General features: G+C 39.7%; 1 protein-coding gene across 1 annotated transcript in view; it reads right to left on the bottom strand.

Annotated features, from left to right (window-relative positions):
- Positions 1 to 14,794, bottom strand: part of arhgap21b (Rho GTPase activating protein 21b) — a 64,439-nt gene that overhangs the window by 30,862 nt on the left and 18,783 nt on the right. Inside the window, exons 3-4 of the mRNA XM_062022637.1 lie at positions 4,621 to 4,782; positions 4,516 to 4,537 (exon numbers count right to left, since the gene is read on the bottom strand). Of these exons, the coding sequence (XP_061878621.1) occupies positions 4,516 to 4,537; positions 4,621 to 4,782 (184 nt within the window). The remainder of the gene's footprint in view (positions 1 to 4,515; positions 4,538 to 4,620; positions 4,783 to 14,794) is intronic.

The following is a 14,794-nucleotide window of genomic DNA, read 5'->3' as shown; positions in this document are numbered from 1 at the left end:
ATTTTGCAATGTTTGTGTACATAACGTGAACAATTATACGACTGATATGTCATGTGGCTGTAAATCACCTTATGTTATGATTGTTTTGATCGCAGTATAACAACCAATAAATTGCCGCGACTAACTATTCTTAAAGGTCATACTATTCAAATTTCCAAGTGTACTTCCATAGACAGCATAATCTGCTGGTATGTCAACATGTTACAGAGACAAATATTTTCTCCAAATGCTTCTCTTTTTCTGAGGACTAAAAATTTTAAGACCACAAAATGTCAAAACCAGTTAATGCTTCATATTAAACCCAAAACAAGTAGCAAGTTTTGAGGAATGTTGAGAGAGTAGTCAATAGATGACTTGTGCAACAACAAAGATTACTTGTATCAGATTTCACTTCCTCAACATGTGGAGGGTATGTAGAACATACCCTTTGAATAAAATTTCCTTCTGAGGAACACTAAGATTTAACTGAATTACTCCTGGATTGGATTCCAGTGACAACAACCTTTATTGACATCTCAGAAAACAATATGACATTACAAACACATTCTGACATTGTTAAACAGCATAATACTGCATGATGAAAGCTCATTAAAATTTAAAATCTAACTCAATATTGCGACTTTGATGTGCGGCTTTGTTGCTTTCAAACAGAGCAGTTTCTATTCATCAGCAGCGAGGCTCAAACACAAACGGTCCGGCAAAAGTGAGGCCATCCCTTTCTGACAGGCTTTCCATTGGCGAGGGAGAAAAGCGACAAGAACAACAAAGTGAACAATATGCCGAGGTTGGTCAGTACAGGACAGTAGCAGGTGGTGCTGACCAAACCGTTCGTGCTGGCTCAATGGTCAGTGACACTGGGAGCAACATTATTCTCAGCACACAAGGAAGCTCTAGCAGCCAGCTAAAGGATGGATTTACCGGTGTGAAGTCAGGGGGCCTTGTCCAAATCTACCCAAACTTGTCTCAAATGTTTGTGCTACGTTTGTGCTGCAAACATTTTTGTTTGTGCCGTTATGGTTTTTTATTTATTCTAAAATACATTTTCCGATTAGTGATGTCTACCAGCGTCCCACCTTGTCCAAATCACCCCAAACTTGTCCCATTTGTTTGTGCTACCTTTGTGCTGCAAACATTTTTGGTTCCACTATTATAGTTTTTAATTTATTAACATTTCTATATTCATAACCAGCCCTCCACCTTGTCAAAACCTCCTTAACCAGTACCAATTGTTTGTGCTGCAAAATATTTTGATCCAACTATCAGTTTTTAAGTTAATAACGTTTTATGTTAACGTGTAATTAACCATAACTAGACTGCAACTACCGTAATTTCCGGACTATAAGCCGCTACTTTTTCCCCTCGTTCTGGTCCCTGCGGCTTATACAAGGGTGCGGCTTATTTACGGCCTGTTCTTCTCCGACACCGACGAAGAGGATTTCGGTGGTTTTAGTACGCAGGAGGAAGACGATGACACAATGATTAAAGACTGACTTTTCATATACCGGTAGGCTGGTTATTTTGATAACGTACAGGTGAGCACTTTGTATTACTTTGCACCGTTGTATTATTTGTACTCTGCACGAATGCTGTTCGCCATGTCAAAGATGTGAAAGTTTGATTGAATGATTGAAAGATTTATTGTTAATAAATGGGACGCTTTGCGTTCCCAAACAGTCATCTCTGTCCCGACAATCCCCTCCGTGGTAGCAGGAACCCCTATATACTACGGTAATTACACATCAAAACCCTGCGGCTTATAGTCGGGTGCAGCTTATATATGGAGCAATCTGTATTTTCCCCTAAATTTAGCTGGTGCGGCTTATAGTCAGGTGCGGCTTATAGTCCGGAAATTACGGTATGTCAAAATCTCCCCTAATCTGTCCCCAAAGTGATTGTTATTGTTAAGAGCGAAAACGAAGGAACTCTTTTTTTAGCATAGTAACACATTTCCTTGCGACGGCATGCTCCGTCCGGTATTAGCCGTAAGCTAGTTTTGGCAAAAGGTAAGTTAGCTGCGGCAAGAGATAAACTAGCTTTTACCCCAGCAGCTGAATGACTTTTTAAGTTTGTAATGCACAACACAATGCGATAGGACACCAATCTGTACTGACTGAAAAACATGACCAATTATATTACAGTATCTGTAAAGTATTAGCCCACATTTCATGTTTTGTTTGTACACAGCTATCTCGACAGCTTATGTACTGTAGTTGTAATAACATGCATGACGTGCTGCGTGTATCATCATCATCATCAATATTATAGACAACTGTCGGGACCAGACAGTTGCCGGTTTGGTCCAGCTGCCCGGGGACGTTTACAGTTGATTTGGGTAGGCACGCCATTTATGTCTGCATAGCTTTGCTCCAAGTTTCACATTTATACCTGCATGTCACGCCAACCTCATTCTCTCTGCTCCCGTCTGCTCCAACGTTTCACTCTTTTATCGTGCTCGCTTCCATAAGCAGCAGTTCACACTCCGTATATTCAGGTTAAAAAAGATAAGGTTGTGAATCACAAAGGAATGGGATAAGTTTGGGAAAATGTTGACATAGTTGGGGGTCTAGGTATGATTAATAACATGTTGATTACACGTTATTAATGTAAAACCATAAAACATTGACTTAAAAACTATAATAGTTAGACCAAAAAGTTTTGCAGCACAAATGTAGAAAAAAACAATTGGTACTGGTTTGGGGAGGTTTTGACAAGTTGGAGGGTGGGGGAAATTAAATTTTAAAAAAGCACAATATTGTACCAATACATTTGAATTTACATATTTCCAAGCAGAAGAAAGATGCATCAGTTATTATTTCAACACCGGTGGGCCAACTATAGCAGGGATGTTAAACATGCGGCCCACGAGACAATTTTGCTAAGTGTAAAATTGAGCTGCATTTTTAAATAAAAAAAACTGCTGTTCTAAATGTGTCCACTGGATGTTGCAATAGTAATTATGTTAGGCAAGCAAATAGTTTATACCAGGGCGAGCAAGTATACCAAACAAGAGGTACACGGTAAAACGGGACTGCGACTCCTCCCCCTTGACCCAACGTAAAACAAACTTTAAAAAACGGTAACCCCACTTAAAATACTGCACGAGACACTGCACATTGATATAGTTCTGTGAAAATTATTGTATTCTGTGCAAATTTAAAGAAGGTGAACAGTGGGATTTACTACAATACTGTTAGTCTCTTAAGTTTTTATTTTTGGTTTGTTGAAATTGTTCACACAATGCAGAGCTTTTATTTTTCTATCAATCACACAGTGATGCCTACAAGACGGAGTAACTCCACCCTCTTGAAAAGTTTCTACCTCAGTTGTATGGTATGTTGCGTTAGCACAGGATTAATGTGTGGAAATGACAAATGAGGTAGTTGATACATATGAGTTTTTATTTTTGCTTTATTAAGTTTTTTATTCAATCCCAGATGGGCTGTGACTTAAAGTTGAATTGTTTTGTAGATACACAGAGATTAATCTTACATTCATTGTGTTCTTCGTGGTGTTTTTGGAAAAGCACAGATTTATTTCACTGAATTTTCAACTAACTTGAAGTGTTTTGTCAAGAAGATTATTTGTGATATGTACACTTTCAGAATATGCTTGTTCTATTTTGGGCTGAAGTAAAACAAAGAAAACAATCTGAAGTTGTATTTTTAAGTTATTATGCCATGATTTTACCCGCCCGACCCTCGTGGGACTATATTTTTTCCTCCATGCAGGTCCTAAGCTAAAATGAGTTTGACACCCCTGAACTATAGTTTTAGAAGCTGTCAAGTTATCATGAACCAATGAAGTATTTAAATTGGTGGTCGCTTTCACAACTGCCTGCAGTAGTAGGACTGTTTTCTTCACACAGCTTTATGGCGACAAGTAGTCATCCTATTTGCAAAAGAAACATATCACCTGACACGAAGAAGTAATTTGTGAAATGTTCGACTCTGTATTTTGGAGTTAGTTTGATAGTTTTAGGTGGCTGTGTGTCCAAGAGGCAAGCACAGAAATGGCCCCACAAGGATGCATCGTGCAGGGCTGTGTATAGAAAGCGGTCCCCTGGCTGGCACGGCTCCATGGAGGTGAGTGTTTGTCAAGTTGTATGTTTCCCCTTTCCCTCTCAATGACAGCGTCTCAGTCACATTACAACAATTTCCGCAACTTTCCGCATTTAAATTCTGTATTTAGCGAACATTGATTCTGTTTGCTATTCCGATGACACGTAAATCTACAATTATGTTTACTTTCGGGAACACGGAAATGGGGCGGTAAAAGGTCGACTTCGATTGGCTGTTCCGCCGTGTCTTTTTTAATGCTTTGCAGCGGCACCTGATAGATATGACAGCGCGTGTGTGTCATATTGCGACTGTAAGATGGATGAAAACGTTGCGATAACTGTATCATCAGTCCAGAATTTTCACAGTCCGCTTGGACTGACCCAATTAGGAACCGCTACCTAAAAATAGCAGTACTCGGTATACATCCATGCACATGGCTATATATGTTTTTGCTTACCTCTGCGACAGACATCTTCCTCCTGTAAAAACAAAAAAAATACATTAATGACTGTTAATATTAAAATGTAATACAATTTTGCCATTTTGACAGTGAGATATTTACCAAGAAGTAGTGCATAGAAGACTCCGGCGGGTACACAATAAAGTGCCGAAGGGTGAAGCCGAACCCGTGAGAAGTGCGACGCAAAAGCACACTTTTAGGTCTTGGCCATGAGAATGACTCCTCTTCTCTCGGATCCAAGCCTCTCCACTCAGTAGAGTCATTCTATAAAAACAACAAGTAATTTATTGAATCAGGTGGCACCTCTTAATCTATTATACCAAAAATTGTAACGTTAGAAAATGTTAAACACAGAATGAACAGACTATCAGTAATAGCTGTGGCATTGAGAAGGAGTAGGATTATATAAATTCAGACTTCTTCCTACTTCTTTTTGGACAACTTGGACTGCATAAGTGTAAACATGTGATGTTCCTCAATAGATCGTTATTATTAGAAATGGTGACTGCAATGAAAACATTAAAAAGAACATGTTGGAACATGTTTGTGCAGGAAACATGTCGTGCATAGTGTTCGAACAGCTTCCTAATTGCGGCAAAAATGTCTATATTTCTTGTCCTATTGTATGGACAAGCTCACATTTCTTACATGTGGCTTAAAGGCCTACTGAAAGCCACTACTACCGACCACGCAGTCTGATAGTTTATATATCAATGATGAAATCTTAACATTGCAACACATGCCAATACGGCCGGGTTAACTTATAAAGTGACATTTTAAAATTCCCGGGAAATATCCGGCTGAAACATCGCGGTATGATGACGTATGCGCGTGACGAAGTCCGAGTAACGGAAGTTATGGTACCCCGTAGAATCCTATACAAAAAGCTCTGTTTTCATTTCATAATTCCACAGTATTCTGGACATCTTTTGCAATTTTTTTAATGAACAATGAAGGCTGCAAAGAAGACAGTTGTAGGTGGGATCAGTGTATTAGCAGCGGACTACAGCAACACAACCAGGAGGACTTTGTTGGAGCGCTAGCCGCGCTAGCCGCCGACTTCACCTTGACTTCCTACGTCTCCGGGCCGCCAAACGCATCGGGTGAAGTCCTTCGTCCTTCTGCCGATCGCTGGAACGCAGGTGAGCACGGGTGTTGATGAGCAAATGAGGGCTGGCTGGCGTAGGTGGAGAGCTAATGTTTTTAGCATAGCTCTGTGCAGTCTGGTTGCTAAGTTAGCTTCAATGGCGTCGTTAGCACAGCATTGTTAACCTTCGCCAGCCTGGAAAGCATTAACCGTGTATTTACATGTCCACGGTTTAATAGTATTGTTGATTTTCTATCTATACTTCCTGTCAGGGGTTTATTTCTTTTGTTTCTATATGCAGTTAAAGCAAGATGCTATCACATTAGCTCGTAGCTAAAGCATTTCGGCGATGTATTGTCGTGGAGATAAAAGGCACTGAATGTCCATTTCGCGTTCTCGACTCTCATTTTCAAGAGGATATAGTATCCGAGGTGGTTTAAAATACAAATCTGTGATCTACAATAGAAAAAGGAGAGTGTGGAATCCAATGAGCCAGCTTGTACCTAAGTTACGGTCAGAGCGAAAAAAGATACGTCCATCGCTGCCTCTCAAGTCATTCACTGTAACGTTCCTCATCTACGAATCTTTCATCCTCGCTCAAATAAATGGGGTAATCCTCACTTTCTCGGTCCGAATCTCTCTCGCTCCATTGTAAACAACGGGGAATTGTGAGGAATCCTAGCTCCTGTGACGTCACGCTACTTCCGGTACAGGCAAGGCTTTTTTTTATCAGCAAGCAAAAGTTGCGAACTTTATCGTCGATTTTCTCTACTAAATCCTTTCAGCAAAAATATGGCAATATCGCGAAATGATCAAGTATGACACATAGAATGGACCTGCTATCCCCGTTTAAATAAGAAAATTTCATTTCAGTGGAGAACATCAATGATAAAGTTCGCAACTTTTGGTCGCTGATAAAAAAGCCTTGCCTGTACCGGAAGTAGCGTGACGTCACAGGTTGAAGAGCTCCTCACATCTGCACATTGTTTACACCAGCAGCGAGAGCGATTCGGACCGAGAAAGCGACGATTACCCCATTAATTTGAGCGAGGATGAAAGATTTGTGGATGAGGAAAGTGAGAGTGAAGGATTAGAGTGAAGTGCAGGACGCCAGGGTGTATCTTTTTTCGCTCTGACCGTAACTTAGGTACAAGGGCTCATTGGATTCCACTTTCTCCTTTTTCTATTGTGGATCACAGATTTGTATTTTAAACCACCTCGGATACTTTATCCTCTTGAAAATGAGAGTCGAGAACGCGAAATGGAAATTCACAGTGACTTTTATCTCCACGACAATACATCGGTGAAGCACTTTAGCTTCGGAGCTAAAGTGATAGCATCATGTATAACTGCGGATAGAAACAGAAGAAACATGCCACTGACTGGAAGGATACACAGAAGATCAACAATACTATTATTACTTCTACTATCAGGAGACACCGAACCAAACCCTGGACCTGTAACCACACGGTTAATGCTGTCCAGCCTGGCGAAGCCTAGCAATGCTGTTGCTAACGACGCCATTGAAGCTAACTTAGCTACGGGACCTCGACAGAGCTATGCTAAAAACATTAGCTCTCCACCTACGCCAGGCCTCATCTGCTCATCACGACCCGTGCTCACCTGCGTTCCAGCGATCGATGGCGCGACGAAGGACTTCACCCGATCATCGGTGCGGTCGGCGGCTAGCGTTGGATAGAGCGTCTGCTATCCAACTCAAAGTCCTCCTGGTTGTGTTGCTGTAGCCAGCCGCTAATACACCGATCCCACCTACAGCTTTCTTCTTTGCTGTCTCCATTGTCCATTAAAGAAATTGCAAAAGATTCACCAACACAGATGTCCAGAATACTGTGGAATTTTTCGATGAAAACAGACGCTGTTTGTATTGGGACACAATGGTGTCCCAATACTTCCGTTCAATCCGTGACGTCACGCGCAAACGTCATCATACCGAGACGTTTTCAGCCGAATATTTCCCGGAAAATTTAAAATTGCACTTTATAAGTTAACCCGGCCATATTGGCATGTGTTGCAATGTTAAGATTTCATCATTGATATATAAACTATCAGACTGCGTGGTCGGTAGTAGTGGGTTTCAGTAGGCCTTTAAATCAGGCCAGTTAAAACGAATTAAGGGGAACTATTATCACATAGGCCTTGTATTAAATTTGCATCAAATGCGGATAGAGCCATTAAAGGTGACTATAACAACAAGGTATCTTAAGTAAAGTTAGTTTATACAAACAAGTGTCACTTCTGTCTTCTTTAGTGTTTATAGTCAAAGCCCATCTGTGTCCCATTTTTACAGCTGTAGAGTGGAGCATGTCAGTTTTCAGTGTGTTGGACACCCGTTCCTGTGTTTACTGACTATTTATAATCTCACACCTTGGTGGTATCATGTGTGCAGTAACACTCCCTTTTTGCGCACTTCCACCCCTATATCATAGTCCATTGTACAATAAGAGCTTCCTCCGAACAAGACTTCCTTCAGGGAACACCTCTGTTCCTGTATTGTCAAACTAAAAAGCTTGTACCTCGAAGCAGCTCTCTACCCTCCCCATTCAAACATAGACTTTCACCGTTGTGTGAAGAATTTGATGAGCTTGCCATTATGGCCTCTCTCCCTGAGCAGATATGTAGTGTTGAAAAGTAGACCTTATCGCCTCAAAAGGTTAACACAGCCTGATGATAAACAAAGAATTGGTGTAAAGCTTGAGTGTTATTATTGATTGATGTCACACAAACACACACTTCCAGTCTGCAAACGGACCTGACTGTTTGGAGCCGCCCCCTCTGACTTGACACAGCTGTTGCAGAAAAGATGTGAACGAGTGGAGCCAAGTTTCCAAAAACAAACAACAAACTGTTTGTTCACAGCACCTTGAAAAGAGCCGATGAATTGTTGCGAGTGTCAGTGGACGACAACTGGGCCTTACACTCAATGGCTTGTGAAAAATGCCCACTTGTGTTGTTAAGGCATCTAAGTCAAACAAACTCACCAAGTCCTTTTCTCTACATTATTTGAGACCCAAAGGGGACATTTATATGAAAAATGTTCTGTATATATTGATTTGTGCTGCAGTATTTCTAACTTCCTTAATATTCCTAAGCACCATGCACACTACAGCCATCCTTCATCTGTAGCTGTTAATTGGTCCAGAGCCTGACTGTGTTAAATGTACGCAAAGTAGGAATTAGAAGCTATCGTTTAAGGGGATCTATGATGATTCTCCACTTTTCATGACTTATACATGTTGTTACAATGTTGGAATAATCTTGTTAAACAATGCCAAAACATTAAATCATAAGGTTCTTGCATTTGGGCATGAGCTTGCACGCAGTTTTAGATGCTTCTTACTGCTAATATTTTTTTTCAAACAGTGGATACATTGTGACGTAACATTGTGGTGGATGTACTTATTTGGGCATTTCTAGTATCTGCTGTTATCCAGCCTCCTCCCGCCCTGCTGCATGCTATGAGGCTGTTATGGCTGCTGCTTGCAGCCTACGGTGTTGTTTTCTGTCTCATGCCCTCATGCATTTGTGTTCAAGGTAGCCGTTTCACTGAGGCAGGCAGGGAGCTCTCCCTAGCAAAAATGTTATTTTAATGGGAATGGTTTACTGTTTGTGAAGAGGTGCACGCATCCCTGTAAACATGATTTCCCCAAGACAACCGTTTCTTTTGTTTTTCCCCCAGACGGCTACTTTTTGGAAGCTAGGGCCAAAACTGATATCTCGGTTTTTCTAGTCTGAATGGATATATTCGGTATATACCGGCATCTTAAACAAAACATGCAAAAATGCTTAAGGTTGCCTAAGTGTTTTATGGCTAGGTAACCAGTGTTGAGAGTACTCTGATTATTTTTGCTGGAAGTAGTAACGTAACGTGTGGTTTATTCTTATAAAGTAATTAGTCAGCTAGCTATCCAAATTGTTATTATGTACGTGTATGTGTTACATAATTACGTCTTTACGTACGAGGAGCCGTAATAGGGCGGGATATTCTGTGTAAAATACATTGGAAAGTTGGCATCTGTGTAAATCTTGCAAACAGCCCCTTTGACAAAAAATGTTTTTTTATAAAAAGTAGGTTGTTTTTAGAACGGATATAAATTTAACTTTATAGGACAATAATTTTCAAAAAACTAAACAGATTAAACCGATTAATTTGAGCTGTAGCAGCTAATTCTGGATTATTTACTGTGATGCTTTTGCTCATATATGGATCAATATTCACTATCCTAATCTAATAAAATGTTTCGATATAGAGCTTCCAATGGAAGGCAAAACTTCTGTCTTAATACTTCTGTAAACAAAAATGTAGCATATCATTGCATGCAAATAAATAAACTCCAAATTTGAGACTGATAAAGAACAAACTTAAATCTTTTGTCTTGACTAAAATACTGGTGTAAATAAAAATGTGGCATTGAGAGGACTCCATAGTTTCAATAGGTGGATTAAAAACAGGCTTTTCCACTGTATTATGGGCACTACATCTTTAACTATGATCGTTTTTCAATGTGGTTTTTTCTTATCATACATGGTACCATGTGTAATTCCTCCACAGTAAGCTGATTTTTAGTGACAGTTTGTTTCGCCTTGTAAAACATTTAATTTACCGCAGTCATCTTAACGTTTCAATATCAGATGCTGGAATAAATATGTTGTGCTGCTGTCTTATACAAACAAACTTTGCAGCTTGTGGTCACTTCTGTTGCTGAAAATTCAAACCACTGACAACACTCAGGGGCAACATGTTCATGACAGCAGCATGGCAAATTGCAATTTGCGTGATTCTGTCAAATCGACAAAGCGAGAAAGATGGATGCACTTGAAAACTTGAAGACATTTCTGCCAAAATACAAACTCTGTGTAAATAGATTTGTTCCCAGTTGCAACGGTATGAAAAAAAAAAAAGCTGCCAGAAATAATTAACTAACTACTTTGCTCAAGAAGTACTGCTACAACAAATGTATACATAATCTACAATGGTATTTATTTATTAAATGAGGATTTGAGCATAGTTAAAGGTTTGTTTTAAAGAAGATTGAAGATTATGCATTACTACTCATACTATTTTCTAGGCTTTTTAACAATTTTATGTGCATATATCTATGCATGAAATTTGAAATGTTCTAAAAATTACTCATGTTAAGTATTTGTTTCAACAAAACAACTTGACACACATATTTGGGTTGGACTTTGTCTAAAGTCACTTTCCGGGAAAAAATATTGGGATATATATCATACAGTATATTCATATTTTGCCAAAATATATCAATATATGAGTTTTGGTCCATATCACCCAGCCCTAATTAGGCCCACTAGCACTATAATTCATATATATTGATCTGATATCTGATCTAATTGGAACAGCCCAACCCAGATTAACCGTTGAGTGCATAATGGGTTCAAACAGTGCCAGGGCCTTACTTCACCAGTGGCCGGGAATAATTTACACAGGTGCAGCTGACACTTCAGTGTTTTTGATTAAACTAGCACAACCAGTTTTGCTGTTTAGTTTGCAGTTTAGTCAGCTTGTTTTATGATTACAGTACATCCAAGTTAAAGTCTGCACCGTTTGAGGACTGGAATGTTGTGTGCCACAGAAACATATTGTAATTCATAGCTAGAGATCCACTTCTGGTAGTATGACAATGGATCAATTGGATGGTTGAGATGATGGCAAACAGGATCTGATTTTTCAGGAAACACATGTGGCCTTTCCTAACCCTTCTAGTCTTCATATGTGGACGGCAGAAGCGGGTGTGTGGGGGTCGCCATGCCAAGCGCGTTATTATTGCCACATGTACAGTTAATACTGTTGTGACATTCCAACTCAATGAATACCAGACGTGCATTTCTCTAGTTCTCTGGAAGCCCATCTGCCCTACCCTTACCAGCTCAATTCAATCAAATGGGAGCAGGGCCACAAATAGCGCCACATTTAGGGATAAGTATCGAATCCGGTACTTTTTTTGGCACGGACCGAATTCCGGTGGTCGTACCAGGCACCGATTCACGTAAAATCTGACTGCCAAGTTACAGTACCCGGGTTGCGCCTGACGATGCACCCGGTTGCTGACTAATCCAGTTTTCCTCAATTCAGCACTTGTCGATCACTCCTGCAGTAGGGATGATACTCGAAACCGGTTTTCCCGGTTGTTTGATAAGAAAAGAACAGAGTCCTCGGACTCGAATCCCTTTTTGAGAACCGGTACCCGTTATCGAGACCACTATAGTAAAGGAAAAGAGTTGATTCTTTATTCGAATCCCGTCCCGACCAGAAATGCTCCGTGGGACATCACAATAAATGACGTCACGTAGCTCAGTCATTAGGCGCAGATAGCGAAAGCAGGAAAACAATGGACGGGAAAAAGCGCTCCAAGGTGTAATAAAGTTCAAAACAAAAGCTATAATCCATCGAATAACTTTACTGAGAGATTTTAGCAGGGTAAAACACATGACGAACACTTTTACGACCAACCGGAAACATAGCAACGCACCTCCTTTACGGCAGCTGTCGCAACGTTCTTAAAACAACCGCAGCACATACATATATATACAACATATCTCCCTTTTTTAACTTTTGTTTTTCTTTCCTTGTAAACAAAACAAAATCACACTGTAGATGTGTTGTCAGTCTAATTATAAATAATGCAGACGAGGCGTGTTGGCTGAGTTCTTGACGTTTACTTTCACAGCGTGGCAACATGCAACACTTTTCGGGGCTACCGCGCATGCTCGTAACTCCCGTTGCATGCTGGGTAGTGTAGTTGTTATATTCTCTAGCTCATAACATTTTTCCCCCATAAAGAAATAATGTTAACTCAATAAAGTGTATTTCTTTTTTTAGCTTTAACTTTTCATTTATTAGCATTGTAACCACATTTGCAAATAACTTTTCTCTTCATAGAATGTTCTTTCAATAAAGAAATAAAGTGCAAAAATGTCAAAGCATCATAACAAACAGTTATGTCAAATAGCAGCAGAAGTGCACTTTTTGGAGAGCTGTATTATTTTCAGTTTTGTGCCCAAGGGACTGATTTTATTTAACACTATATCATTATTTATACACCTATAGTGATCACAGAGACATGTTGTTTTTGTGTTACTGTATATATTTGTTTCTCTGAAAAATCCCACTTAATATACTTTGGGTAACAACAGTCAATATTTATTTATTTTATTTTATTTTTTTAGGTGGGTAACAGTCAATATTTATTTATTTATTAGATTTTATAATAAAAGTGAGCTTTTGTTAAACCAAATTTTGTGTGTTTTTTTCCATATACAACAACCTATCTGGACTCGATAAGAGAATCGATAAGGAATCGGTTCGATAAGAAGATTCGATAATAGCCTCGAACTCGATAATTCCTTATCAAACATCATCCCTATCCAGCAGCACTAAAAGCGGACTAAGCCAAACTACCTCTATGTAATGTTGCAATTTCCAATGCCAACAAAGTAATTGACTCAAAAAACGCTCTGACGCAAGTTAAGTAAGGCTCCACTTTCCAAAAATGTGCTAGCTTGATGCTAATATACATTGGCTTTAGTATTGACATGCTACCGAATACTATTATCCATTTTACATGGTGATGTAAACGATTCCAAATTTGTCAATGAAAACTACAAAAAGATGCATGTTACAACCAAACAGCTGGTGTGTAATAAGTACAATACTTACATTATTAACACTTCTTAGGGCGCAACTGAAGACTAGATTCAGCAAAGACTGAACTGACTAGCCAACACACAAACTATACACTACTGCCATCAAATGTTTTGGACTATAACTAGGCCTGTGCTGATATTTGATAAGTCAATTAACATGACGATAAATGAAAATTAAGTCGGTAACTTTTCCAGCGTCGATAATTACTATGTATATGCATGTTTACAGGCATCAAGAGCATTCACTCTTTTTATCGGTTTCAGCAGATGCACGTTTGTGCCATTGGGGAATGAAACGAAGGCCGTGAATCATCTTGTCATTCATGAAGGCCCAGTCCCAATACACCCCCTCGCCCTACTTTTAGCCCTAATCCCTACATTTTGTACGTTCCCGTGAGGGTAGTGGTGTCCCAATTACTCTTTGCACATAAGTGTAGTGGGCATAACGAGGTGTAGGGGATATGAATCTAGCCCTTCAAAGCGAGGGATTTCAGATGCTGACATGCCCAGAGAAAAGTCCTCAATTTCTCCATACGTTATACAATATATATATATATATATATTAGTTTGTAACATTAGCCAGCTAGCAATGCTAGCTAACGTTAGGCTAAAATACTGACGAAAAGCTTGCAAACGTGAAAACTTTAACTTTACATACCTTCAAAAAATTCACAAGAGACAAGAGTCGTTGATGGCGGCTTCTTCTCTGTGTAGTTCTTCGATTATTCATCAACCGAAGCATGATGAATGTTAATAAACAATCTCGTCCGTTAACTCTATTGCTGCCGGGTTTGTGCAATGGTGGGATTAGGGTTGTACGGTACACCGCTACTAATAAAGTACTGCGGTACTAATGATTTTTTTTAAAAAGACTACTGCCTTTGATAAATACTGAAACTGTTTTATCCAATCCACATATGCTGCTGTGCAGCAGTGACATTGCTGAGCTGGGGCATGAGTGTGTCAACGCCCACACAGCACATACAAGCAGAAACAGTGTGGCGAAGAAGAAAGGGCAAAAAATTGCAATTCCAATGGTTAACAAACAGTATGCGTGTAGTGCAATATGGAGGTATTTGGGCTTCAAAACTACAGATAAAGGTGACGCTTTAAACAGAAAAGGGGTGCTTTAAAACATGCCTCACCAAAGGTGGCAATACAGTATTACCATCTTTGCTTCAAACTTAGGTAAATATTTAAAAAACAAGAATTCAGATCTGATATTAATGTAACTAACATCAGCTCCCATGCTGTGCACGTATAGATACGTGGATAATATACAGTGACGTAGCAAGTTGTGTCCCAATTCCTAGGGAAGATTACAAAGCTCTACACCTTGTTGCTTCATTTCAAGGGTTTAGTGGTAGTGGATGAGGGCTAGTTGTAGTGAGTATGGGCTAGTGGAGGTAAGTGAGAGTGAACTTTGGGATTGGGCCTAGGTGTGATGCTAGGCAGGGTCGCTAGCATCACACGGTGCAACAATTTAGCCCGTGAAGAACACAACAG

The sequence above is a fragment of the Entelurus aequoreus genome, linkage group LG16 (assembly GCF_033978785.1).
Source record: "Entelurus aequoreus isolate RoL-2023_Sb linkage group LG16, RoL_Eaeq_v1.1, whole genome shotgun sequence".
In the NCBI taxonomy this organism is placed as follows: Eukaryota; Metazoa; Chordata; class Actinopteri; order Syngnathiformes; family Syngnathidae; genus Entelurus; species Entelurus aequoreus.
This window is presented reverse-complemented; position numbering and strand designations above follow the sequence as displayed.